Source organism: Rhinolophus hipposideros, assembly GCF_964194185.1.
Source record: "Rhinolophus hipposideros genome assembly, chromosome: 9".
Lineage (NCBI taxonomy): Eukaryota > Metazoa > Chordata > Mammalia > Chiroptera > Rhinolophidae > Rhinolophus > Rhinolophus hipposideros.
The window spans coordinates 12,837,928-12,865,135 of record NC_138055.1 but is presented as its reverse complement, the minus strand read 5'-3'; the positions used below and the strand labels follow the sequence as shown (position 1 = coordinate 12,865,135).

Here is a 27,208-nt window from a genome sequence, read left to right as displayed (position 1 = left end):
GTCCCCTCCAAAGGGCCCATTGTGCTCAAGAGAAGCAGAGAATAAATGAGGCCAGTGGTCATCTCATCTAAAGGGAGAGGCAGGGTAGGTGGGAGGTGAGAGAGAGGGCAGTAGAGTGGGTGGAGGTTCCCTCCTGCCCTGGAATTCCTTGTAGACTGGGGCCTTTCCCCTGCTCTCACTTGACTTGGTTTCTGCTGAGCATTAAACAGAGTGACTCTCCTCTCTGACGGGCTCTCAGATGCTGGTGAACCTTTTCATTTCTTAACTGTTCCCCTGGGCTCCATCCCTCCATTTGCTCATTTTCTAATCCTCCCTCTCCATTACCATGTTATTAGGCCACCTACTCCCACTTAAAAAAAGTGACAGTGCCGGGAAAGCTCATTGAGTGAGTCAGCCTAAGAGAAGAGACCAGAGTCCAGGTCACTTGGAGCTGATGACAGCAGCAGCCCTGGCCACACAGGAGTGTGCATGATGTCTGGCTGGCAGAAACATCGTGTTTAGGAGCTGCCACCTCGATACCCCAGAACAGACAGGCTGTCTGCAGGGGTGACTCAACCCTGTCATTCTACTCCAGGCTCTCTTTAGAAGGACAACAAACCCTGTGCATGCAGGGGGAAGTGTTAGGATACCTGTGACCGTGGCAATGGCCTTCACCTCTCTGAGCTTCTGCGCTGGAGCCAGATTGCCTGGGGTTGTATCCCAATTCCACCACTTACTCCCTGTGCCTCAGTTTCCTCATGGGGATACCAATAGTATCTTCCTCACAGGGTGAAAACGAGGATTGCACTCGATGATTGAATAGATAAAAAGCACTTAGAACAATGCCTGCACTGAGAAAACTTGACAGAGCATTAGCTTTTACTATTTTGTGGTTCTTATCACTACTACTGCTTTTATCTGTAAAGTATGGGATGGGGCTGAATAATCTCAAAGGTCTCTCTTTTCCTTCCTGTTCTGTTATTGGAGATGCTGCCCTGCTGTGAGGCTTTGGGCGAGACCCTTCTCTCTGCAGCCTCAGGTTGTTTTCTTCTAAGTGAGGTGCTGGGGTTCAAACCCTAAAAGTCTGAATCTCTGAAGTAAGGATAAAGCGACACCTGGGAGTGGGGGTGGGGTGACTTCGTTTTTTATCTCTGCCTCTCCTGGGGATGCTGCCGCAATAAGCAGCGAAGTCATCAGAATAAGTTTATATTTGTAGTGGATTTTTAAAGGTGGGGAAACTGAGGCACAGAGAGAGATATATATTTTTTTTTTAAAGAAACTTACCTAAGGCCACATAACCTGTAAATGGTAAATCTGATTCCAACCAGAAACCCTGACTCCAGCTTCTACAAACCTTATCCTGACACTATCCTGGCAGTGGGCCTTAAACTTGGCTTCTAATTCTAGTGATGGCAACGTGATTTCACGCCATTGCTTTCAATAGACCGTTCTTAATATAGAGAAAAACCACAGATTCTCATCAATGAAGATAACATGGGAGTCATCTCGCTGATGTTTTAACCTTTGGGAGGGTCCACAGGCCCCTGTGAGAAGCTGAGAAAAGTTATAGACCCTCTTCTCACCCTCCATCTCCAAATGTTCACACCATATCCACACATCAGTGTTTACACCGATTTGTCTCAACTTCGGGGCGTTCCAACATCTCAGGCTAAGAATCTCACACAATGCTGAAATTCCCCCGAAACTCTCTATTATGTATTCATCTTTGCTCCAGCTCTGCAACGACGAGAACCTCCTACCTAAAGAGGCTGTCCACTCCATCAACGTTCACCTCTGATGGCTACGCAGTTGCAACACAACTGACATCCGTTTCGCCCTAACTTTGCTCCCAGCTTTGCCTGCTAGATGTGATGTGGACTAGTCCCATCTTCCCTCTCATGACAATTCTCCATGACCCTGAGGTGCTGGCCACACCCTCTCTAGTCCTTCCGGGCTCCATGCCTCTTCCCTTCTTTGCAGTTCCGTTTTCCCTGGACACACTCATTCGTCAACGGCTCTCTCAGACATCCAGCACTGACGTACAGCCTGGATCCCAACACAATCTTCTGCCCTTGGCCTGACCAGTGGATATCAGATCTCTGGATATCAGATCTCCACGAACATATCCTGAGAGTGGATAGCATGTTTAAAACCTTAGTTTACTTCAAAATATAACACTTATATGAAGAATCGCACAGTGCACAAACGACAGTTCAATCCGCCACCGCAAAGCCACCATCCACATAACCACCACCCAAGCCAAGAACTAGAACTTCTCCCACCCTCATCCCAATGCACACTCTGTCCAGCCCCACAAAGGTCACGTCTACTCTTGTATGGGAACAATTTTCTTGCTTTTAACAAAGCTTTATCGTCAAAATGTGCATCCCACGTAACACTACAGTGTAGTGCCCCTGGGTTTTGGATTTTGTATAAATGGAGTCATATAAATAGGAAGGCTTTTGTATTTCACTTATTTCACTCAATGGCGAGTTTGTCAGATTCACACATGTTGCTGTCTATCGTTGTAGTGCATACGTCTTCATTGTGGGACATTTTCCATTTGTCTGAATATACTGTAATTTACGGATCTATTCTAGTATTTGGACACATGTGCTACGTCTGGGTTTTGGCAACAACGAACAAGCTGCTATAAACTTTGGGGCACACGTGCACACATTTAGGCTGGGCCTACCCAAAAGAAGAACTGTGTGACTTCAGCTCAGTGAAATATGAAGCTGAACCCTGAACCATTTGTATCAATTCATACTTGCGCTCACTGCGTGTGTGTGTGTGTGTGTGTGTGTGTGTGTGTGTGTGTGTGTGTTCCCCCTCTTTCACGTGCTCGCCAACACTTAGTATTATTAATCTTTTTCATTTTCACTACTCTGGTGGTTCTATAGTGGCATCTCGTTGTGCTTTGAACTGACATGTCCCTAATGACTAATGAGGTTGAAGCCCATTTTCATCTATGTATTGGGTATTTGTGGATTAAAGGTTTTGGCAACTCCCGACGCGTCTGACTCATATTGAACTTGTAGCCAAATGAAATAAAGTCTCTGACAGAGGCTGCTGCTTAGTGATATCTCCCTTAGGGACTGCAGTTGGGTTTGGGGTCCCCAGAGTAGGTTCAAACATTCTTAACGATAATGGCAGCTCATATTTAAGGAGTGTCCCGGGTCCCAGGCACTGAGCACGCGCGTAGTCTCCTAATCCTCACAAAGAAAGTGTGAGGTGTCTCCTATTATCTTCATTTGACATAAAAAGAAACTGAGGCGGGGAGGCGAAGTCGTTTTCCCAAGGTCTCACAACAGGTGGTGTAACCTAGATTCAGATCAATACCCTTAGCCACTATACCATAATGCCTCCCAATGGAAACATTTGACTCCATGGAAAACAACTTCGAAAATGGTGAAAAACTGAATAATAAAACGGACATGTCACTGTCAAATAGGGAAGAATAGTTGCAGAGTATCACAAAAGATTAGTATGCTTAACACACAAAGAGTTTTTACAAATTAATAAAAGCACAAGCACCTCAATAGAAAGATGATCAAAGGTTTCTGAGGTCAGGTAAGTCTGGGAAATCCTGCATACTTCTTCCTGTTCTTTTACCCCTACAACGGATATGAACAACATGTATGACTCTGAGAATGTCTGCAATAGAACTTACTGTAACGCAGAGAGACTTCCAAATCTATTTGACCAAAGTAACCCTTAACATCCTGAATAGTTAGAATTCTTTGGAACAGACATATTGAAGTCTGTCATAACCACTGTTTCCTCTGGTTGACAGGCTGGCAAAACTTCCGACAGAGGAAAAAGGAAAGGAAATTAGTTTTGTCCAGGGTTTCTCAACCTTGGCACCGCTGGCTTTGTGGGTTGTATCATTCTTTGGTGGGGGGTCGGGGGCTGTCTTAGGGACTGTAGGATGCCCAGCAGCATCCTTGCCCTCCACTGGTAGATGCCAGGTGCCAGCAGAACGTCCCTTATCCCTAGCTGTGACAACCCAAATTGCCTGTCGACATGGCCAAGTGCCTCCTGGGGGGCAGAATCCATCTTCCCCTCATAAGAACCACTGGTCTAGTTTGATTGATTTCTAAAGAACTCATGGAGCTCCCCCACGATTACCTCTGACCCCAGTGCTCCCCAAAATGCATAGTATTTCACTATATTTTGATTTCTACTGTTCTTGTTTTAACAATATAACATCCATCTCTTATCTGTAAGTCTTTCTTGTTTGTTAGAATTCCTTACATTTCCAGACACACCAAATCACCTACAGTTTCCCGAATGTGGGAGTTTTTTCCATCTTTCCATCCCCTAGGTGGACTTAAGCTCCTTCCTTCAACTTACATTAAAATCCCCATACTCCATGCACTGCCTTCGATCAGGCCCCCAACACACATTATACTTATTTATTTATGTGACTGTCTCCCCAATTCCTTGAGAGCAGGGACTGGGTCCTATTCATCTTTTGATTCTCAACACAGAGCGGGCACCAATCAATATACATGAACAAAGGAGCAAAATATAATTGAGGATGGGTCAGCGCTTTCATCCACAGTGTGCTAGGCGGATTTCTACTAACACCGAGCTCACTGACAACCTCTTCGCCAGTTTTCTCCTAGAAATATTTTCCCTGCTGGTCTCCAGGCAGACAATTACTTCTTGAGACAAAGTAGAAGTACCATGGAAGGTACCAATTTGTTTTTCTCCTTCTCAGCCATGAATATGACATCATTTGCTCAGTCGGCATGTCCAGACACTTTCTGATAGTTTTCTCATTCCAAACAGTAGGAGAAAAGCCCGTTTCCCTTGATCTCAGCATTTTTACTAACCTCAGTTTATTCTGGTTGGTGACATTTTCTGTTCTGGGAGATGTGTTCTCCTTTCTATGTTTTGGGAGTCCCTTTTGGGCCTGAGTTTTTCAGAAGAACCCCCACCTGCACCCCGCTCCTCAGCATTGTGACAGTCTCTTTAAGTATTGCCTTCTTTTTTACTTCCTGTCTGGGATTATTTTAAGTTTTAGAAACAAAATTTAATTCTTGGGAACCCTCTAACTTTACCAGAATTATCCAACAGGGTGGCAGTGGGTGGAAAGAAAAGGGACAAGTTTGACAAACACTAATAAAGGGCAAGTGACACGATTTGATGACCAATTATTTGGATGTGGAGGAGGCAAGGCGATGACTTACAGATTCTGTTTGAAACAGTGGAGGGACATGATTCTAATCGCAGAGATGGTCACAGGAAGAGGAGGAAGATGAAATGAGAAGGGGGAGCAGGCTGTCTGGGACGACCGTGGGCATGGTCTGAGGTTTTCATGGGAGACGAGGTAGAGATGTCGAGGAGGTAACTGGATATAAGAGCCTGAAAAGGAAAATGCTCTGGAAAGGAAATGTGATTTGGGGCTGTTGGTGTGGATGGCCGCTGAAGACCAAGGAGTAGCTGAGCGCTCAGATGGCGTGTGCTGATGAAATAGACAGTTAAAAATGGAGTGGGAAGAAAGGTCCTTGAAGGAAACTGAAGGAGTGGTCAGAGAGAGGGGAGGAGGGTGTACGGAGGAGCAGGAATTGGAGGTCACTGAAGAAAAAGTTTCGGGACAGAAGGGGTGGCCAGCAGCTTTATGATATAGAGAGGGCGATTCAGGTCTGGGCTGAAAAGTGCCCGCTGGATTAGCAGTCATTGGGGGCCCCCAGGGATGGCAGCCTCAGCAGAGGGAGGGGTTGGGAGGAGAGGCCGTGGGGAACAGACACAGGGTCGTAAAGCAGGATTCACTCATGCATCCACTCACCCAACAAACTGCGGGGCTGTTGTGGGATATGTAATGGGCAAACTGGCAAAAGTCCCTGCCCTTTAGGGAGACGTAGCATGGAGGGAGGATTCATTTTAAAGATGATTTTTAGAATTATCATCATTCTACCGATGAAGGGGCCAAGAGAAGTCAGGTGGCAACTTGCTCAAGTTCACATCAACGTCAGAGCTGGGGTCAGGCCCTGACCTGCCTGGCCCTTTCCATTCTTTGCTACCTGAAGGGGATGGAGTTTAGATGGGAGGAGACGATACAGAAGGCACAGCAGGGTAAGGAAGAACAAAGGTGCAAGGGCCTGGGCTGGGCCTTCTCAGAACAAGGTTTCTCCTGGTTCCTGCTGTCCTTTATCCAGGATCCCCTGTGTTGGGCTTCGTGCTTGGGGTCAGGTCCCTCCAATGCAGTCACAGAGAGCCACATGTTCGCACACAGTTCTATTGGAGCCAGAAGTTTGAGAGGTGGCCTGTGGCAGCTCCGTCTCCCACTTCCTCTCACTCCCATGCCCCTTACTTAGGAGTCAACGTCCATTTCCTGTGGAGACCCTGATCCCTATGGTTTGAGTGGGGCTGAATACATCTCCCTATCAGCTTACTAGAGGAAAGGCTGATCAATGTCCCTCCATGAGCTCAGATATAAAGATGCTGGAAAGAAGCCAGGCCTCGCTTCCTTTGGAATGGTGAGCTTAGGGACCAGGGTGGGCCACCCACAGCCATGTTGACTATCTGAAGAAAACACCAAGTAGAGACAAACAGAGTCCAGAGACAGAGGAAACTGAGCTCTGACGATGTCATTTGCACTCCTGGAGCCAGCTCTGTCTTGACCTATCAAGAAGTACTTCAGACTTTCCAACGGCTTGAACCAATGAATTATCTTTGGCCCCCAAATCTGAGTTGAGTTTCTACATTTGGACAAAAAAAATCTGACCAATACAGTTTGCCATAATATGTCAGCTGTGACTGTGTAAAATATATGAATTTACTTTTGCAGCAGCTAACTGACTCCAGGGACTTCCTCCAGGGAACCATATGAATCTGCCACTTTCTAGATATTTGCTGCCGGTGATAAAGACGCAAGACCTGAGCTTCCAGTGTAGCCATGGAGATGACAGGAACAGAAGAATCACCATGTACAAAATGCTTTACGTTCATTTCCCTGAAGCCACAATCATAGGAAACAATTAGCTAGTAATTCCAGGTAGGTTTCTGCAAGTGTGGACTGAGCTGGAGAGAGGTTCCACGCTATATGAGCTTGGAGGGAGGTAGGCTGGGAAGGGGAGAGACGACTGCATTCTGGGCTCTTCTAACACTGTTCTGGGCAGATGGGCTACGGTGGGGATGGTGGGGGACAGAGAGAGGGGCACAGGTAGTCTGAGGAAGCTGTGTGGGTATTAATGTGAGCGACAAGAGCTGCTTCTCATACCTTTCCCATTCCGGCGTGGGCATGTCCCAGCTTGACCACCACAGGGAAGTGAGGGGCTGTGAGCTGAAAAAGACAAGAGGAAATGCTTCATTATTATCTCAGAGCTTCTCCGAAAGGCTCTGGGCCCTGCCTGCTCTGTAGAAAGATCCAGTCATCCGACATTGTCAGGAATCCCCACAAGAATACCTTGACAGAGGGCGTCCTGCCGTGTGGCTCAAACACCCCAAATGCCAGTGCTTCTGGCTTGCAAAGGGAGTTCCAGCTCTTCAAACCAGTCTGCCCATGGCATCCACCAATCTGGAGAAATGGCAGAGGGGAGCAAACGGATGGGTTTCAAATCCTCTGACAAGCATGGATCTGTACCTCAGTTTCTTCATCTGTAAAATGGGGATGATGGGTATCCACCCCACAGGCTTGCTGTGAGGAGTAAATGAGTGATTGCGTGTGAAGACCTTACATTTTTAGTGTTCAATGAATGACAGCTTTGTTATTCTTCTTGTTATGTTATTTCCCCCATGACCTTTGAATATTTGGAAACTGTCATTCCCTCCCCCAAGCCCTGTCCAGGTCACCCAGTGAGGTTTCCTAATAATAGGGGCTCTGCCCACCAGGGGCACAAACATTTATTGGCTGCACAGTGTGAGGCCATGTGCTGAATGAGTACCCTGTGTGATCTCCCTTAGAGAGTTACACTTACGAGGGCAGCAGCCTGGCCTGGTTGGTTCCCCGTTGCACCCCCAGCCCCAAGAATACTGCCTGACCCAGGGGAGGCACTTACACAGAATCTGTCCTTTAATCAGTGCTCTGGGCAAGACCTACAAGGCATGTGCGCTTTCCCCGGTGACACACAGGAGAGTAGGGCTCAAAAGATCAGGTGCTTGCCCACGCCCAGGCCCACGGTCGCTCAACTGGGAAGCAAGGGAACCAGGAACACGCCGACCTAGGCTCTGCATGTCCTCCTTCACGCTGCTCATATGCTGTCTGAGACAAGCTTACTTGTGTCTAGAGGTATATTTGGAGTTGCTCGAGGCAGAACTTATCCCTTCCAGTTACTTAGTCATAACATGTTGCCCCCTGCCTGGGCAGCCTCAGCCAGGGGAAATCATGTCCAACTCACTATGCTGCACAGTTGTCTGTTCTGGCACCTGTCATTCTGTCCTAGATGGTCCCCTGACAGTGCTGTCTGTTCTGACCCTCTGGGAGCCTTGACAGGAGGAAGCCAGCTCTTCCCTCTTGGTGCCCAGTTCCTATTCTGCTATGGAAGAGCTGCTGTAGTGGCCACAGAAGGGTTGGCAGTGGGTCACAAAGCCATTCGATAGACCTCATCTCATTTTACCCCCACTATGAGGCAAGTGGGGAAGGTATTCTTTTTTAAGTAAATATATTGGGGTGATATTGGTTAATAAGACTACGTAAGTTTCAAGGGTACAATACTCTAACATGACATTTGTAGATTGCATTGTGTGCTCATCACCCAAAGTTTAGTGTCCTAGAGAAGGTATTTCATTACCATTTCACAGATAGGACAACTGAGACTCAAGGCAGCTGCTGGGAGGGGGTGAACTTGGGTTTGGCAGATTCTAAGCTTGATGTGAATGGTTTCTGATCAAGTCTAGCATCGTGGCTTCCTGCAGGAGATGCTGAGTAAAACAGTTTCCCTTATTCAGGCTTATTCAGCCTTATTCAGGCTAGAGGCATATCCTGGTGTCTAGAGCAAACAAATGCATCTTTTTTTTTTTTTTTTTTTTTTTTTTTAACAAATGCATCTTTAAAGAGAGTCAGTAGTTTTGATTCCAGAGGCAATATGTACACACTATAAACAGTCTGGAAAATAGAATAAAGTGTTAATGTCATTATTATGTATAAAAAAGACAACACAAATCACCCTCAGACTTTTAACTGTTTTGGTGTATTTTCTGATGGTCTTTTTTGGGGGGGGGCTGCATTTTAACGTGGGGCTTGTGGTGAGAGGAAATAGGTGTGCTCTCTCTTCCTCTCCACCCCTGCCAGCCCGTTCATTTCACCACACACTGATAAGTACTGGAAAGAACATGTGTGTTGCAGTTAAACTTACTCTGTTTAATCTTGGGCTAGATAACTAACCTCTCTGAACCTTAGCTCTCTAATCTGCAAAATGGAGCTAATAGTGGCCAACTCACCGGATTGTTGGGGGAAGGAGAAATGAAATAAGGAGTGTAAAGTTGCTTAGCACCAAGTGGAATTTCAAGCTCAAAGTGTTGAGTAGAATTGAAAGGAGAAAGGAATGGATTCTAACTTTGTGGGGCAAGGAGGGAGGTAAAGAAAGTCTGGATGATGGAGGAAGGAGAGCAGAGGTCCCAGCTTGGCATACGGGGTAGTATGGGAGGGAAGGCAATGAAATCCAACAAAGGAAAACCAAGGAGCTACACCAGAAGGAGTAATCAGAGGTAATTAAAGGCTGGCAGTTTGAATCTGAAGGAACCTTAGCAATAATCTTGCCTAGCCTCCGTGTTACCATGTTATGATAGGTAGAATTTCTAGGAAAACTGCCCAGGATGTCCCAACCCAATCTCTGGAGGCTGTGAATGGGCTGAGATCATCATACGATGTCACACAAGAATTGTTCTATGTTATATGGTACAGGGGACCTTAAAATAGGGAGTTTATCTGGGAAGGCCTAATCACATCATAGGAACCTGTGGCAGAAGAGAAGGCAGAGAGATTCAGAGCATGAGAAAGAGTCAACACTTCATTCCTGCTTTGAGATGGAGGTAACCACGTGAGAAGGAATGTGGGCAGCCTCCAGAAACTGAAGGCAGCCCCTGGCTGACAGCCAGCAAGGAAATGCAGACCTCAGACCGCCAGTTACAAAGCACTGAATTCTGCCAATAACAAGAATGAGCTTGGAACAAACTCTTGAGCTTCCAAGGAGAACGCAGCATGCTGGCACCTCCATTTTGGCTTCCTGAGACACTGAGCAGAAAACCTTGCATGCCATCCTGGATTTGTGATCTATAGAACTGTGATATAATAAAGGGGTGTGCTTGTAAGCTGCTAAATTTGTTAGAGCAGCCATAGGAAACTAATACATGTGTCCTCCTGGAGACGGAAGCCCAAAGAGCACAGTAATTGTTTTCAGACCACGCCATAGCAGCACCAGAAGTCACGCTCCCGTGTTTTGACTCTCAGTCAGGCACTCTCTCTACTAAGGAACGCTTCCCTGGGGACCATATGCATATCGCGGGTGCAATCAATACTTCCCCTTAATCAAAACGATCCATACAACAATATCAAATCAAATTAATTCAGTGGGTGCCAATGGAGTGAGAATTATGTGGCTGGCTCCGTGTTTTGTGCTATGCAGGACACCCAGAAAATTGACGCAAGATTTCTTGTCTTGGAGAGATAGGCTGTACAATGAAAGAGCAGAACAAGGCAGCTCGGCGGCTAAATCTGGGGTGGGTGGAGTCATGAGCAAGACTCCATAGCAAAGGACGGCTGAGAAGGATTCTGAAGGCTGCGTGGGCTGTGGGTGGGTGTGGGGCGGGCTCAGCATTCCTCAAGGCATAAATCGTGCAGAGTACAGAGGCCTTCCCACGGTGGGTGTTTAGATTCTTCACGAGCGCTAATCACAAAGACACATAGGAAGGAAAGATTTGGTTTCGGATACTTAATGTGAGTTTATCTGCAGTAAAGCTGTTTTGGACACGATGGCTAAATAGAATTATATATTTGCACTGAGTGTCCTTCCCCAGGCTTCTTAAATAAAATTGAAGGAATGCATATATTAATTGTCAGAAAGAGTGGGAGTAGAAATTGTGTCTGGATTTTGTAGGACACAGAAAGTCAAGCTAGAAAAATCTGAGAATTTACAGTAAGATAGTTCAAAGAAAGTATTCTGAAAATTTGTTTAAAGCAATGAATTTGCCTGACACTAGGGGGAAAATTTCCATTGCCTGTGTTTTTCTTTTTTTCCTTTTTTGACTTGTTGAGAAGAGCATTCTTTTTAGAACCCACCAGCAAGGCTCTGGGCTGGGCTGGGATTGGGGAGAAGGAAGAGGCAATTTTGGGCCAGATTATTGGGGGCCTTCAAAGCTGAAGGGAAGAGTTTGTGTTGCTTGCAAGGGCCGTGGGGATACAGCTTAGTTTGGGGACAGGAGAGAGACGTGCCACTGTGGGCAGGTTGAATTGTACCGCGAGAAACGGAAGGGCCAGAGATGAATCTGCAATTGATTACAACCCACGTGGAAATGCCGCTGGTTGGGCCTGGACTGGGATGGGGATGGAGGGGCGAGTGGCGGCACGCTCAAGGCTTTTCTTTTTCCTTTGTTTTTAAGTGACAGTTTTAGAAATTGAAATGTCTTCAAATGACCATAGAAATTCAACATGAGGATTGTCCACAACTTCATTGTCTAATCAAACCAGGGTATTGGTCCACATTACTTACCATCCTCGTTTATATGTGCAATTAAAAAGGAGGATACTCTGCAATAATATCAGAGACAGAATTTTACATCTATCTTCTCTCTTACATTACTTTTTCTGTAATATTACTCATTCAGTTTTTTCCCTATTTTTGCCACAGTCTTTCTCTCTGTCTCTCTCTGTCTCTCTCTGTCTCTCTCTCTCTCTGTCTCTCTGTCTCTACCTGTCTGTCTGTCTCTCTCTCCCTCTCTCGCTTTCTTTCTTTCATCTCTCCCCCTCTCCCCAGCCTGGTTGACTGATCTCACCTTCCTAGTGTGTCTGGTAGGTATTCCTACCCGTCATGCGTCATACTCAATCTTCGCAAACGTGTACACAAGCATATGGTGGAAGTTGATATTTGTTTTTTCAAAAATGGCTCTTTTCACTTAATATCAAACCACGCACATCCCCTCTCCTCTATCAATAGGTACACTCCTAACCCAGTAGTTTTAATAGCTTCCCAACATTCCACAGGGCACATAGGCTGCAATCCTTCAGCCATTTTCCTATCAAGGGGCATTTGTATAATTCTCTCTCTGCCGCAAGCAGGACCACTACATATCTGTACACGTGTCCTTATAAACTAATGTCTTAATTCCTAGAGGCTGGGCCAAGGGCTTTTCAAGAGGAGAATCAGTAGAATTTGGAGACATTCTCATAGGTTTCTAAAGTCCTTTGTTACATACAGCTCAAGAAATGAAAGCGGGTGCCATGGTATGGCCACTGGGTGAGTCTACCCACCATATAATCTCCCAGGCTAATGACAACTACATTTATTGAGGGTCTCGTAAGGTCCAGGAATGGTACTAGGCACTGTATGTTAACATTCTTCCCATTCCCCAGGTGATAGATAAGAAATCAGAGGCAAGTCACGTGCCCAAGGTCAGACAGGTAAGGAATGGTGGGGCTTGTCCACTGCCACGTGTGTCTTCTCCCCACTCCCCCCACCCCTCGCCCTTTCCTTTCCTAAGCTGTTCAAAAGGATTTCAAAGGCCGTTCCCATTTCCACGCATTTGCAACACGCCAGCCCCTTCCCGAACACAGACAGGTCAAGGAGGACAAAAAACATCTTGTCGGCTATTTTCTCTCTTCCCTTCCCAACAATAGCTTTATTAGTTCCCCTGGGGATGGCCAGCCCGTACATTTCTCACAGGCTCTCTGTCCCCACTCACATGCCCTCGGGTGCTCCAGAGTTCAGTATTACCCAATGGCATGAGAGGCCTCACATCCTGTTACAAGGGGCAGATCAATTTTTGAAACCAGAGATCCCCACCCTGATAAGGGTCCTATTCAAGTCTCCTCAGAAATCAAAATAAGTGGGGGTGGCCCAGTGCTCACGCTGGGCGTTCTCCTGGCGGGTCGGAGTCAGAGCAGCATGAGCCCAGATCAGCACCGTTGATCACCCTCATCTTCATGCCATGCCATTGGAAAGCTGGGACCTCAGTGGTCTCGTGCCGCTTTCCACAAAAGGAGGCAGTTTCCTCTACATTCATGACTTTCTGGAGATTGCAATGTGTACAGTGACTGGTCCTGGCTAAGTGACAGAGAAGGCTAGGCCTGGAAGAGTCTGGAGGAGGAAAGCAAGGATCAAAGAAGGCTGGGAAGATTTCAAGGAGGAGCTGGCTTCTATTCCATGCCTGCGAGCCTCTGCCTAATTTAGTTCTTGCTGACCTTTTTGTTTTATCTTGTGTTTTTTCCTCTTCACACCCCAACCTCTGCCTACCAGTTATGTTCCAACCCATGGGCCTTTCAGTTCTTTACTGATTGGGTCATATTTCCTCCAGCCACAGGGTCTTTGCTCATGCTGCTCCTTTCCTATGAAAGCCTCTTCCTAACACTATTTTCTAGGCCAATCCCTTTACATACTGAGGCCTCAGTTGAAATGCTTGGTCCGCAGACAGTGCTTCCCTGGCTACTGGTCTAAAGTAGGTACTTCCTTTTATCTTCTCTGTCACAGCCTTCATAGAGCTAGCCACCATTTGTACTTATATATTTATTTCCTTTGTGTCCATCTCTCCATTTCCCTGTAGGTACTCTGGCAAAACTAGGTGCTTTGATGGTTTTATTTACCACTGTATCTCCAGGGTCCATATAGGCCCAGCATACAAAAACCACTGGGTATGCAGTAATTGTTGGATGCGGGTTACACACAGCCACCCGTGACCGGGAGAGATGTCATGTGCAAACAGGTAGAGCCAGAAAGAATCTGGGGACAAGGAATGGATAAAGTTGGCTTAAATGAAAGGCTCGTTGGGGAAGCAGTGGGCAATCAGGTGGAAATATGGGAGTCGCAAGCTTGGAGGGCCCTGTGCCAGAGGTAGGAGTTTGGGCTGTATTCCGTGGGCATTGGGCAGCCATTGAAGATTTGCATGCAGAGGGTAGACGCATGCAAGCAGATTTTGGGAGACTCTTCTGGAGACTGTGGCAACAACAGCTCCCGTTTTTGGAGTACTTACATTGTACTAGGCATGGTGCTAAGCAGTTTGCATCTATGCCTCATTTAAATCTCTTGGTGGTTCTATGAGGTAGCTCCTATTTTTATCCCCATTTTACATACAAGGAAATGAAGGCCAAGAGAGGTGAAGTTTCTTGCCTAGGATTACTGAGCAAGAAAGTGGAGGAGCTAGGATTTGGCCAGAGCCACCGCCCACAGCCACTGCTCTGCCCCCAGACCCAACTCTGCTGCTTCTGAATAATCATACTCTCCACCATCGAGTGCTTCCCATGTGCTCAGAACTGTGTCCACTCATTTAATTTGATTTGAGTGGGTGGGTGGAGGCCAGCAGACTTGTTAGGACAGGACTGGCTACTGTAATTGCAAAGCAGTTCAGAGCATGAGGGGAACAGCATGAGCTTTGGAGCCAGAAGGACAGCTCAGAGCTCACAGCTAGTTTCGATACCTATGGTGATGAGCTGTTGGGCCGGCCACTGACCACTCTGAGACTCAGTTTCCTTATCCACCAAATAGGGAGGTCACTTGAGAAATCGACATTATAATAGGTGCCAATTGCTAAATGGTCATTGTGGAGACGCTTAGATCGAGTTTCAGGACGTCCAAGGCCTGGCACGTGGCAGGAGGCCAACCCTATGGTCTCAGAGAAACAGTGAGCAGGGTGGGTAAGGGGGCATCAAAGGCTCCGTGACAGGACTCAGTCACTTTTTGGAACTCGGAAGCGGAGAGATGAGGGGTAGGAAGCCTGGTGCCCAGGCTGTGAGCAGGAAGCATGACGACGCCTTTGACAGAAGTGGGGCAGCCTGGAGACGGGGTTTGTTCCAGGCGTTTAAAAAAGATTGATTTAAAAGAGAGAATGGAAACATCCTGACAGCCGCTTGATAAACCTTAACCTTGGAATGCAGCATCTGACAGAGTCTTCTTGGAATTTGAGCACGGCACATAAAGACACTTCTGTCAGAAGGGAGGAAACTAGGCAAGATGACCTTTGACAATCCTTTCCAATCCTTTAATGTTGTGACAAACCTGTAAAATACCACCCACATGACTGAAACCTCTAGAGGGAGGACATGTCAAGACCAAGTTCCTCACCACAGCTTACAGGGCTCTGTGTGATCTGGCCCCTGCCTTCTCCTGAACCCCACCTTACCCACTGGTCTCCCATCAGCCCCTCTGTCCCAGTCTTACTGGCTTTCTGACCCTGCTACCAGCTTTGCGCCCTCTGGCCACAGAGCCTTTGCACATGCTGTTCTCGTTGCCTGGAATGCTGTCCCTGTTCCTCCTATCCTTGCTTCAGGTTGTATCACTTCCCCAAGAAGTTGGCTCTCACCTCCCTGCCTCGGTCGTGCCTGTTCACTTCTCGGTCCTTTGCAGCATTTCCGCCATTTTGAACGTATCTGTGTGATTGCTGGACGAATGTCTGCCTTCCTCACAAGACTGTAAGCTCCGTGAAAAGCGGTGGGCCTGTGTCTGCTGCTGTTCATCATTGAACCTTCGGGCCTCTCCTGAATTACAGAACCTGCCTCCTGAACTTGGCCCCCAGGTAGTCCCACAGGTACCTCCAACTCAATGTTTCCAAGTGACCTCATGAATTCCCATCAAAAATGTTGCCGCTTCTTCCTGTATCCCGACCTCAGTCAGTGGTTCCCCCACCCGCCCCCGCAGATGCCCAAGATAGAGATCCCACCTGCCTTCCTTATTCTTGGGTCTGCCCTATGCCTAGGTCTGGCACACAGGAGGGGCCCAGGAGATATTTGCTGAACGAGGCCTGTGGTCTCAGCCCAGTTGAACGCTCTCTACCCTTAGAATCCCACCTCTGAACCCTCTGCATCACCTCCTCCTACTTGTAGAGTTTCTTGGAAAAATACTGGTAGCATATTTAGAAAAATTAAACTAAACCTGCCCTACCAAAATACAAACATTCTTTTCTTTTACATTTCCTGTTTCCCTGAGAAGCGGAATAGTCAAAAATAAACTGATAGGATGGCAAAATTTGTCCGCAAATAAGCTTTTTTTGTTCTCGCCCCTGTGATGTTTATGGCACAGAACGGCTCAGGCTGCCAGCCCTTGTCCTATGAGATTCTCCTGGGTGCCTTTCAGAATTCAGACAACACCCCAGCAAAATGGTGCCTCTGGAAGGTCTGAATGACCCAAAGTGCCGAAGATCAGCCTGAATCCCATGGATATATGCCGCCATGGATTTCAATCCCCCTAGGTTTTTCATCGTTAATTTTATTTTATTCAGTTTCATTCCAGCTCCATCTCTAGGTGGGGAAAAGCGCCCTGTACAAATCAGATGATCCCAATATGGGAAATTATTTTTGCCTCTTCTTAGTGACTTCAGAAAATAGCTAAATAATAGCAATACTTTAATATCCACATATTTTTTTTTTTTGGCTTCAGTTTACGTTCATACACATAATCTCTTAAGATGATAGTAAATGTAAAATTATGGTTAAAGTTACTCTTGTTGGTGTGGCATAGAACAAATACTGCTTATTTGGAGCTATAAGCAAAGGGAGATATTTCCTCTGGCTCAGGGAAACGCTGTTTGTGGAATGTTGTAGAATGAGGAGGAAGAGCCACGGTAGGCGCTGAAGCCAGGCAGACCTGAGTTTTGCACAGTTGGCGTCTCTTCCTATTGGAGCACCGTTGGGCAGGTTTCTCAGCCTGTCCAGTCTCAGTTGCATTATCTGGAAATGGGAACAGGCACGCCAGCAATTAAGGTTATCCTAAAGATTTGTTTGTGTGTCAAATACGTGCTGCATATAGCTGCATCCTAGCCAGAAATTCTCTGGGGGTAATTTGAACTCACATTCACTTAAAAATCAGCCCCCAAACCCCCAACAAACCACAAAACAGAAAACCCAATTACCACCTGGTACCGTTATGGGCATTTAAAAAAAAGTTTCCCACGTTGTACTACGCATTGTAAAAAATCGGCTTTGAAATTATTTTCAAAATGAACATCAAGTTGATAGAATAGATTGATGTAATCTTCCTGATATACAGAATCACTCCATATACTCATTTTCCCGTGCAGAAATATGCTCAGCCTCCAATGATCTCACCCTGCCTGGTTTTTATCCTGTAAACCTTTTCTTTAATTCAGGGAGACCTGATTTACCATAGCTGCAGTGACAGTGCCTGATCTTTTTTTTTTTTAAGTAACAGCTTTATTGAGATACGATTCATATATCATGAAATTCATGCTGTTTAAAGCCTACCAGTCAGTATTCTCGTATATATTCACAGAGCTGTGCAACTTATTCCCTCTATTATCTCATTTCAGAACATTTTTACCATTCAAATCAAATTTTCATCACCTCATACCCATGACCAGTTATTCCGCATTCATTCCTCCCTCCAGCCCCTGGCAGTCAATGGTGTACTTTCTGTCTCTATAGATTTGCATATTGTGAAGATTTCGTATAAATGGAATCATACAACAGGTGACCTTTTATGACTAGCTTCTTTCATTTCGCGTGTTTCTCGGATTCACCCACGGTGTGGCATGTACCAGCACTTCATTCCTTTTTATTGCCCAATACTACTCCGTTGTATGGATGAGTCTGAATTTTAAATACATCTTGGAATGGCCTGGATGCGTATTTCCAGTGATTGCAAACCACGAAGACGAAGGAATATCTTAGCAAGTATCAGGGAACAAGGACAAGACTTTGGCAATGCCATGGATCAGATACAATATCCAGCCGCACATCTCATGACTTTATAATACTTGGGAGAGAGGAGGGTTTTATTTATTTATTAGCAAACCAGCACTAGCTTGGAGGTACTCTCATTCTGTGGGTGTCAATCCTTGTGGGCCTCATTCCCCAGTGTTTTCAGCCCTTAGAAGCAGAGGGTCCTTAGTCTAGTTACTAGAACAAGCAAGATGTCTGCTTCTGGCATATTCTTAACTGACTCGGTCATCCCATGAACAGGTTGATAAAGAGAAGGGCTAAGAAACAAGAATGTTTAGAAGCCAAAGAAGGAAGTATCAAGAAATATTGGTATTGGGTACCCATGAGCAGAGTAAGAGAGAGCAAATGATCTCTGGTTATCCCTCCCCCTTATAAAACCACTGCCCCTTCCCTTTTGAAAATGACCTTCCTTTCTCAAACGCTCATGGCGAACTTTGAAACCATTCAGAAAGGAAACGCTGACCTGTGGATTTTATAATCCTACAGCAAAGCTAAAATTGTGATTGCCCTTATGTATTTATGTCCATGTTGGTTTCTGTGAGGGCAAGGCTCGTCTTCATTGCATCCATTCTGTGCCCAGCAAGCAGCAGGTGTTCCATATTGGTTGACTGAATTACTGTAAACACGCAGAGTGCTACACACAGAGAGCTGTGTAAACATGAGGTGCCATGATTACTGCCATCATCATGATTAGGTATTGACTGAATCACCTTTGAGGTGCCTGCTCCCTGTATTGAACCTTCTGCCATTCCCGGTGTCTAGGCTTCCCTTGGTGTCTCTGTGCTTATCCAGGCCCACTAGGACACCCACTTTAGTGTCTCCCTCCTGCTTCCTGACATCTATGGAAGAGGCTACGGAGCATAACGAGCACTTACAAGGGCAGGCTGCCGGGGCTGAGCACTGAGCATTACCACTGCTGAGCTGTGTGTCCTCGGGCAAGTGACTTCACCTCTTTGTGCTGCAATTTCTGCATTTATAAATAGGGCTAAATGTAGCATGCTCCACACAGGTTGTCTCAGGGTTTAAATGAGGTAATATACATAAAGCACTTACCGGGGCCCAGAGGGGAAGCTAGAATCATGCTGGCTGTCAGTATTATTAATCTTAACCCAACACCATCCTCACAGCTACTGCTGTCTCCCCCCTCACTGCTCTCGGCTTTCCAAGGTGACACCTGCCAAGAGGAATCTGGGCTTCCATGTTAGAGGCTGGCGGGGGTTTAATGGGTTACCCATGTGGCCATAAATCTGCAGCAGATGGATGTGTGTTGGTAACAGGGAAGGACATCCTGAGGTGATGGCTCTGAACTTGAAAGGAAAGATGGATGGGCGGTCATTCTAGCTCTTTCCTGGGCCTGGGGTCAGGCAGCTCAGCTTGGGCATAGGGGATGTGATAACCCTTGAGGGTCACCCCAACCACCAAGACCCCCACTCTACATCACACTATACCAGGTCTCCTGTCTGACCTGACAGAGATGAACCCTATCCTACCCAAGGGGGTCAGATGTGGAAAGGGACCCCCAGAACCATCAGCACAACAGAATCCCTGCATTGCAGAGCAGAGGAAAATGAGTCTGGAGAGGCAGAGACCTTGCACAGGGCCACATCTCCTGCTAACACCCTTCATAGTTACTGATGAGATACAGAAGACAGCGGGCATCGCGTTCACTTTATAAATAAGGAAACCGAGGTACAGAAAGAAAGCACTTGCCTAAGGCTAAAAAATAAAATTGTGAAACCAAGCCTTCCATTCTGGGGTGAAAGCCCCCTTCCAAATCAGAGTTATTTCTGTCCCAGCCCCCATCTTCTCTACTTAAAAAAAAAAGTCTTTTGTGGAATGTGCCCACTCTGTGGAGCAGCCCCTGACGCCAAGGAGCCTTTCCTTCAGCAAGTTCCAAAGAAATGTTGGAAAAAAAGTACTGTTCAATGAGTAAGGATGGCAGGGAGCTTACAAAATACACCCACCCTTTATGGGGGTTGACTGTATGACACTCTGCTAAACGCTAATGTGTGGTTTCCATTGGCGCCTCCCAACAACCTATGACACTAGACGGACAGAAGGGAAGGGGGTCGGGGGTAGGGGGCCCACAGACCCACAGAGGAACAGCGAAGGTAGCAGGCAGGCCCCGGTTCCATCCCAGCTGTGCCTTGTTCTAGAGGAAGTGAGAAGAGCCACCAGGTAGAAATGCTGCTCAAAGTTGGGGAGCCTGCTGAAGGGGAATGCACACCCCAATAAAAACATAATATTGATCTCAAAGGATGGCTATGATGCCATTTTGAACCTGGCTAATATCACTGTTCAGAGACGATATGACAGTTTTTTCCCCCGATTTTTCTGCAGGGAGTGGACATCTGGGGAGAGGAGGGCCAGTCTGGGGCTTGCCCTCACCCCCCCTTCCATTCTGCATGCTGGGCCAGAGGAGCCCCCCCTGCTGCTCCTGGAAGAAGGGGTGGGTGCCCAGGCAGGACCGGGATAGCCTCTCAATGACAAGTGCGGGGCACACTTCGGGGCCTGGAGTCTCTGTATATTCTTCAGGTGAAGGTGTGGAAGTAGGTGTGGCTGAAAGAAAGCCGTGAGACCCTGCTGGGTCATCACTGCCTGCAAGACAGTGACTTCTTGGGAAGCTGAGGTTTTCCAGGAACGCCGGATGACAAGAGTTCTGGGCAAGTTCTGGAGGGAAGAGGGGAGCACTCCTTTGCACCCAGCTGGGAGATAGAGGAGGAGTGACACAGCCCAGCGCAGGGGGAACACTGAAGGCAGGGTGCAGGGGTCCCAGGCTTGCTGTCCTGCATCGAGAAGGCAGGCGTGAGGGGTGAGGAGGAGCCCTGGGGCAGCACTGCAGCCAGCCCTCCACTGCAGGGTCTGCAGCTCAGGCTGAGCAGGGAAATTTCCACCATCTCTCACACAGGGGACAACTCCCAGGACCGGAACAGACACCGGGGCCTTGTGCCAAAGGGCAAGATATGTCTCTGGATGCAGGGGCTCCTTTAAGGAAAGAGTCATGCTGGCCATGGCTGACAGAGGCCAATGATTATTCAGTGTCTGTCTGTGGCCGGCTCCACAGCAGCTGGATAGACACAGGTCATTCCATTCTCACAATAGCTCTATCCTAGTGTTAGTATTATTCCTAATTCACAAACGAGAAGACTGAGACCGAATTAACTATCTTGTCCATGCTGGCTGAAGCCGGAGTCCATACTTTGGGACCACACTGCCTTTCACACTAGCCCCAGGGGACACAGAGAAGACCCAAGCCCTACCCTCAGGGGGCTCACAGGCTATGGGGGCAGCAGGTCTGTGAACAAATGATTTTAACTCATTAATGCAAATATTCAAGAGAACTGCGAAGAACCCTATAGAAGCAAAGAAGACTGAGTGGTCATTTGGGGGAGGGTCATTGGAAGAAATGTCATGAGGACATTTGCATTGGGCTTTGCTGGTCAAATAGGAGTTTGCCAAGTAGAGGAAAGGACGATCCAGGCAGAAGTACTCACAAGGGAGAAGGCACAAAGGTGTGAAAGTTCCTGAAGGACTCAGGAAACATCAAGGTCAAGTACAGGGGTAGAAGGTCAGGGGAGGGTGAACCTGGGAGAGCGGGGCTGACCAGGGTTTCACATTCACAAAGGACCTCAAATTTGGACTTTTTCATGCTCTCTCCTCATAGTCTCTGTCCTGTGTGTGTGCTGAAAACATTGGTTTGTTAAACGTACAAATTAAAACTACCACACATTTGGTTAACCGGTTTTGGAATTTTTAAAAACAAATCTGGAGCCTCAAAAAAAAAAAAGACTATTTTCATCTTTCATAAATACATACTGAAGTATTTTCAGATGAAAGGATTTAATGTCTTGGATTTGCTCTAAAATAATCCAGTGTGGGGTGGGGAAGTGAGGACACAAGATTGGGTCTGTACTGAAACTGGTGATGGGTACACGAAGGTTCATCATTCCACTCTCTGCACTTTGACGTAGGTTTGAACATTGCCCTAATAAAGCAGGTTGTTTTTTTTTTAAGAGAGGCCACCGTTCCTTACTCTGAGTGGTCCTGGGGAGTCCCAGGATGTCCTTCATAGTGAGAGAGGAGGGTGAATGATGGAAGGAGGGGACACGGGGCTGAAAACTAGACTGGAGCCAAATTGTAAAAAGCCTTGTAAACTATTCTGAGAGGTCTGGACTTAATCCCACAAATGATGGGAAGCCTGGTACAGAATTTTCAGTAGGGGAATGACACCATTAGCTTCACATTTGGGAAAGAACGCTTCTAGCTGGTGTCTGGAAGAGAGAAGGGGTATGTGTGTGTGTTTGGGGAGGAGGGGATGGGGTCAGGTGGAGAGCCTAGCCCAAGGCAAGGTCAGCTTCTCCTCCACACTGTCCCTTGGCTGTGCCACCAGGAAGGACCCAAGCAGAAACAGTGGTCCTGGGATAGAAAGGAGGGATGGATCTGAAAAAAATCTCTTTTATCTTTGTCTTCCTAGCATCACAGTCTCTTGTGGTTACTTGTCAGAAGAAGTAATTACTGATTGCAATATGCCAATAAGAATTACCTACTGAGGGTCTCTCTGGCTAGACTGGCTATAGCCAGACCATGCTTACCTTTCTCCCTCCTATCCCCAGAGCTGGCACGATGCCTGTCAAGAGCCAACTGCTGGGCAAGTGGATGAATGCATAGCACAGGGCTGTCTCTGGTCACTAAATCAAGAGGGGTATGCAGCATCTATCGGGCACAGCCTACAGCACTTTCATTTTTATTACCTTGTTTATCCTGCCCAATAACCCTACAAGTTAGGTATTGCTATGGCCATTTTGTAGATGGAAAAATTGAGGCTCAGAAAGATTAAGAAGCACCCCCACCCCAAGTTTATCCAGCACAGCACCTGACACATAGTAGCCCCTCCATAAATGTCCGTGGGTTGGATTGAACCGGTGTGAAATCACAGGACACCATTGCCCAGGGTGGGTGAGGAGGGTTCAGATCTCCCCTTAAGAGAAAACAATTTCCTCTTCACACAAGAGCTTCCAGAAAGGCAGTGGTTTCTAAGCTGAGAGGGGATGGGAAAAAACAGACCGGGCGCAAGGTCTGTCTATTAATATGTCAGTCCTGGAAACTTATGTCTCCATTTCTCTCTTGGCTCCTTAGTGAGGTGCTTCCTCCATTTCAGATGGATGGTGTTTTTTTCTCCCCTTCTAAAAAAAGCTTCTAGATGCTTTCAAATTAGGCAAATGAGCAAGGGTGATGTTCATTTTTCCCCCTTTCATTTTGAAAGTGTGTGGCGTGCCAAAAGGCCGCTGGACGGAATGTTCAGAGGGCACATAATAGAGAGACCAAGGCTGCCAAGCTCCTAAATCACTAACCAGACAGGATACTCTCAGGCCTTCAGACCGAGAGACCCCTGGGCCAGCACCACGAGGCCCCAACAAGTGAAGAGATGGCCCCCAACCTGAGGTCTCAGCAGGAGAGCACGCCCCTACCTCGAGGAACTAGAAATTCAAAGTGGGCCACTGCTCCTTGAGCTCACGTCTCCGAGAGCTGCCTCGTGAAGGAGGAAAGTGGATCCCTCTCTGTAAAACCTCACTGAGCTGGTGCAAGGCCAGTGCCTCCTATCTGAACTTCAGTTCACTCATCACTAAAACGGGCCTAAATGAAGGACTGCAACGAACAGAGACGCTCTAAACGCAGGTGTCTCCCGGCCGTCTCCTCTCCGCTGGTCGCCTCTCTGTAATCTGTGAGCCTTGATATTCAAAATATGGTCCAAGGACCAGCAGCAGCAATGTCACCGGGACTCTTGTCAGAAATGCTAAGTCCTAGACTCCACCCCAAATCGACTGCTCAGATTCTGCTCAGATGAGTCATAAGCAGGTTGAAGTTTGAGAAACAGTGATCCCATGTGATCTTGGCTAAGTCGCTTTACCTCGGCTTTCATTTAGTCATTTATAAAATGAAAGGTATTCATTTAAATGGCTTCAGATCTGAAGTCCCATAAAGTTCAAGTCCTGCTAATAAACACCAGCCTTTCATCCCAAAATGTGCCTAGGAGTTCCATCCTTTCCTGTGTGGAAGTGTCAGGTTTCGAACGGGTCAGAAAATCAATGAATGTGTCCTTCAGGGGAGGTCACTGGGCCGGGCTGTGTAGGGTGATATGGAGCTGTAACTATGACAGAGCATTCTGGAATTGCCAGGACAACCCCAATTGAAAAGATTGTGTCACATTATCAACCCTTAAATCCCAAATTTTGGTTTGGAAAATATAAGCTTCAGCAGCATGAGCCACGGGCCCAGCTCATGGCAGATTGCATCAATGATCCCAACTCACGGTTTTCCTGCCACCACGCCCTTTACAATGGGATGGACTTGTGACTTTCTTTGGCCAAGACAGTGAAGCAGAAGGGATGCCGGGGTCTGAGCCGAGCGCCCTTGGGCACAGCAGGAGAGCAGCAGACAAGTCTCGCTGTGCCGTGCCACTTGTGTTCAAGGGTGGGTGCTGCTGCTTGAGGATGTGGAGCAGGACAGAACTGTCCTAAGAGCCAGGTGAGGCTGAGTCCTCCTTACCTTTGTCTTTTTTCGGTCTCTTTCTTAGGGACCGAAAGGAGTGAACCAGAAACTGATTCACACTAAGGTGAAAATGACTTTCTCCGATTTTAACCCTCTTAGGCATTTTGAAAGGGCATCAGTGAATTTCCTAAAAGACCAGAGCTTTAATAGAAAAAAACCGTCTCAGCCCAAGGGTAAGTGGGGCAGCCTGGGCTCGGTGGTGGCTGTTTGCACACGGCTGTGTGGGTCGCGGTCTGCACATGACCCCTGGCTGGGGGTGGGGCCAGAAGGGGACTCAGTCCAGTCCACGCTTCATTGCTGAGCCATGAACCTGGGGCTGGGGACTGCTTTTCAGCTTGAAGGGAGTGCTGCCTTTCCCAAATCGCCCCCGCCCCTTGTAGGGAGTGCCTCTTTCCTAATTCATCCCAGGTCTCCATATATGTTCATTTCTACTCTAGAGAGAAGGATAAAGGAGCTATGAAGTGGCCAGGAGGAGCGGGCAGCTTCTACTGGGCACCAGCTCTGTAATGGGCACTACAGCACTTCCACTTTTATTTCCTCATTTCTCCTGCCCTGTAACTCTATGAGTTGGGCATCATTACAGCCATTTTGCATGTGGGAAAACTGAAGCTCAGAGAGATTAATAAGCACCTGCCAGGTTCCCCCCAGCTAAGATACAAAGGAGCAGCCATCCTGACTCAGATTTGTGTGACCCTCCTGGTGTCCAGGTGAGGCCTGCCAGGGTCAAGGGTGATGACACATAGGGAGGGACGAGTGCTGGGCTTAGATTCAACTTCACCTGCCTGACCTCGACACCTCATTACCTCCCCTACAGAAAGGATGGAGTGAGCTCTGTAAGTACAGGCTGGGGAAGAGGGCTGATTCTGAACCTGCACAAAAGGCCCTGTTTACTTATAGTTGCACAGCTGGGCTGGATTAGTCCAGCTTCATAAATAGCTTTCAAAAACCAGAGGGCTGGAAAAGTCCAATTTGTCCTGGAGAATACACAGAGGCCCCACCCACTCTCATCAGTGTCCCCTGCCATGTATCCATGCCTGACCTCTCTATTTTGTGGCCCATCTCCTCCTCCTTCCCTGGGCCTCAATCAAAAAAATCTTTTAGCATTTTTTCCCCACCTCCATCCCCACCTTTGTCAAACTCTTGAAAGGCCAAGTTGGAAGGAGAAGCAGAGAAGAGGAAATTCCTTTTAGGCTGAGCTGCCTGGATTTCCTTTTGCTTCCTGCCTCATTTCCATGAAGCCTGGGTCTTGAGGAAACTAGGGGCTGTATTGGGGGCCATTAGTGCAGCCCAAAGTCCTCCATTCCTGAGGGGCAGCTGAGCGGAGGTTTCCCCCACCCGTGGCCTCAGAGGAGGGCAGCTGGAATGTTTTCTCACAGTCACACTTTGGTTAACATTCCAGAAAGTCAGAGCCTGGAGGGACTTACAGATCCGCAAGTGGAAAAGGCTCTGACCCTGGGCTGCAAGGGGCTGTGGACGTCCAGGGACTGGGTGCAAAAATGTTCCTTTGTACTCGTCAGGAGTTGCATTTTTCAGGGAGAGGCTCCACGGGTTTCTTTTGTTTCTAAAAGGGGGCTGAGACACACCCCTCTAAAAGTTAAGAACACTGGATAATTCTAAGGTATCTTATTTTTTTTTTTTTGTAGAAGAGGAAACTGAGGCCCAGAGAGGGAAAGGGTTATGCCCAAGGTGATTGAAGTGACCGAGCTCAGATTAGAGCCGCGGAGAACTATAGCTTAGGAGTAGCGGTGGGGCATATTCAACAGTGTTTGACTACAACAGGTTGACCAGATAGCTGTCATGAGAAGCATGAAGGAAAGATTGTGAACCATGGGGAGAAGGTAGGTAGTTAAAGGCTAGATTTTTTTGAATATATAGCACACATCTGTACCAATCAACGGCAGTACCCCCAACACCTTGCTGGAAAACCTGGATATGCCCCTGGATACCTGGAACCCAGTAGTGCTACATGCCAATTCATGGCTCTTTCCTCCTTGCCATTCAGTCAGCTAATATTGATTGATTTCTCAGCTGTGTACCAGAGGCTAGGATATAGTAATGAACAAGGTCCTTGCCTTCATGGAACTTATTCAAATTGAGAAAACTGGTGACATCTTTATAATAATAAGAGGGGACTTGGGTCCAGGGTGAGGTGACACAACTCTGTTGGAGAAAGGCTCTTTCTCGAGCTTTGAGGTGCCCTGTCCTTCCCCAGGAGAGGGTTCAGATGAGAAGAGATGATACTAATGTCCATTTGTTTCAGATTTGATATCCCCCATCTTAACAGGGTCCTCAAGGTTTTCCTGACTCCAAGGACATTGCAGATTCCCAGCTCATAACAAATGATCTTCTTGAGCATGCCAGCCCTTTCTATGAGGCAATCCTCGGACGCTTTTGCCAAGATAAACTGTTTGGCCTTCTGCCTTGAAAGTTGATCCTCTTCCGAGTCTGATTATTGCTTTTCTGAAGCACAGGGACAATGACATCATTGCTCCCTCCCCGGCTTGGGGATTTGATGGTCTGCATGAAGTCAGTGTTTGGAAGGGTGCCTGCTCTTTGCCAATGCCCAGGGAGGCCTGGGGTGGGGACCCTGGAGTGAAGCAAGCTTGTGAGGGAGGGAGGGTCCCCTTGAAATCCCTAGAGGCTGGGAGGGAGGGCTCCCTTTCCAATCTGTTGCTGACATCTGGGTCTGCCTTGCTACATACAGGAAGGGCAGCATTCTGATGAGGGCTGATATTCAGCACATACACACCTGCCTGGCTATAGCTGTTGTTAAAATACTTTCATTCCCATTGGTAATCATTTGTTGGGGTGCCTTCCTGCCATCCCACCTGCTCTGATAACTTCCCTGGG

At 47.3% G+C, this 27,208-nt stretch overlaps 1 protein-coding gene across 1 annotated transcript in view; it reads right to left on the bottom strand.

Moving 5' to 3' along the window:
* Positions 1 to 27,208, bottom strand: part of SYN3 (synapsin III) — a 417,649-nt gene that overhangs the window by 62,419 nt on the left and 328,022 nt on the right. Inside the window, exon 7 of the mRNA XM_081059169.1 lies at positions 7,211 to 7,273. Coding sequence (XP_080915295.1) covers positions 7,211 to 7,273 — 63 coding nt within the window. The remainder of the gene's footprint in view (positions 1 to 7,210; positions 7,274 to 27,208) is intronic.